The sequence below is a fragment of the Grampus griseus genome (genome assembly GCF_964374135.1).
Source record: "Grampus griseus genome assembly, chromosome: 11".
NCBI lineage: Eukaryota > Metazoa > Chordata > Mammalia > Artiodactyla > Delphinidae > Grampus > Grampus griseus.
Window position 1 is genome coordinate 60761119 of NC_139005.1, and position 1669 is coordinate 60762787.

Consider the following 1669-nt stretch of genomic DNA (forward strand, 5'->3'; position numbering starts at 1 on the left):
CCTCGAGTCCCTATTTCCCTGTGAATGAAAGAGACTAGTATGTAAATAAGAGCTTTGCATAAGCTAGACATTCTTTCAAGTCCAGTTTATCTACCGTATGAGTCACTTCCTTTTTAAAGCAGGAATTAAAAGAGATAGAGGCATATAATCATTACCTAGCACAAACCTTTTTTTTTTTTTGAGTTTTAAAATGAATTTATTAAAGAATGGTCTTAGGAAGGCCACAATGTTTGATTTGTCGTAAAACGAAGTTCTGGGGCTTCCCTGGTGGCGCAGTGGTTGAGTGTCCGCCTGCCCATGCAGGGGACACGGGTTCGTGCCCGGGTCCGGGAGGATCCCACATGCCGCGGAGCGGCTGGGCCCGTGAGCCGTGGCAGCTGAGCCTGCACGTCCGGAGCCTGTGCTCCGCAACGGGAGAGGCCACAAGAGTGGGAGGCCCGTGTGCGGCAAAAAAAAAAAAAAAAAAGTTCTGTTTCTTCATGCTGTATGATAAAGGTAATGTAAGAAGGTACAGAGTTATAAGCTTCTTCCTACTGGAACTCTCTGATAGTACGGCACAGTGCAGTCACTTCTGCAATGCCAGAATAAGTTTTTAAAAAATCTCTTCTATGCTTCTCTTCAAAAAGCGATGAACAATAACAGGAGAGCATTAAAAAGCCATTTTTTTTCCTATTCATTCTGTAGTATTGGAGCCAGTATTTTTACCATCACAGGCTACAATTTTCACTTTATCCACTTTAATAAGTTCTGTCACCTCTCCGAATTCAACATCATTCAATACAAAAGTCCACACATTATCACAGAATCTGTACGTATTTAGAGAGCCCCTGAAATTGACTCTGTTCCTGACCCTCTGTGCCCATGCTGAATTTATAGCCTTATCAAACTGAAGTAGAACTTGAAGGGCAAGTTGGGGGGTAATCTGTTGAGACTGTGTAAGCTCATCGAGGCTCTCCTGAAGACCGTTTCCCAAAGTGGTATTTCTGTACAACTGATATGCCATGGCTTAGGAGGGAGAAATTCTTTTTCTTATTCAGGCTTGCATTGATATCTGTCAAGTCACTGACCCACACAATCTTAATAGACCTTTTCTTCTCATTCAAGCAGCAAAAAGGTAAAGGGCTCCTCCTTGGACAAAACAACATCATTTTGCATATACTGTACACACAGTCTGACCAGTTCCTATCCTTATTGGCGGAGAGAAATGAACAAGTAAGATAAACAGGCAGATGAGATGATAGAAGAGGCCACAGCCGGTTAACCTGCCACACTTACAAAGGAATCTGAATAACAAGAAGCCTTTGACTGACTCAGGAAAGGTTTATCTCCTCCAAAAGGAAGTTTAACCCCACGTTATCCACTAGAGCAAAGATGCTCATAAACCTTTGGAGGAAGTCTCAGAGTAGCCTAATGCCAGAAAAAAGGAAAAGGAAACAGCAACCCGTTCATTCACAGATAAAGGCTCCGCCTTGACCTTTCAACTGAAAAACAAATATGGCTGTATTCTGTGATGGCACAAAAAGTAAACAGGAAAGTGACTGGCCTCTTTCTCATCTTAATGCCTACTGTAGATCTTGTCCCATCCCTGCAGTATATTTATCAGGGATGACTTTTTTCTTTTTTTTTTTTTTTTTAAGATTAAAGATTCAATTTGAAGATTGAAGCAGGG

General features: G+C 41.8%; 1 protein-coding gene across 1 annotated transcript; it reads right to left on the reverse strand.

Annotated features, from left to right (window-relative positions):
• Window positions 1-673: 673 nt before the first annotated feature.
• On the reverse strand, window positions 674-1003 carry LOC309829850 (transcription initiation factor IIA subunit 2-like; the record flags this gene model as incomplete). Its single annotated transcript, XM_082666122.1, has 1 exon — window positions 674-1003. One exon carries the CDS (start codon window positions 1001-1003, stop codon window positions 674-676), a length of 330 nt encoding a protein of 109 aa, XP_082522248.1.
• Window positions 1004-1669: the final 666 nt, after the last annotated feature.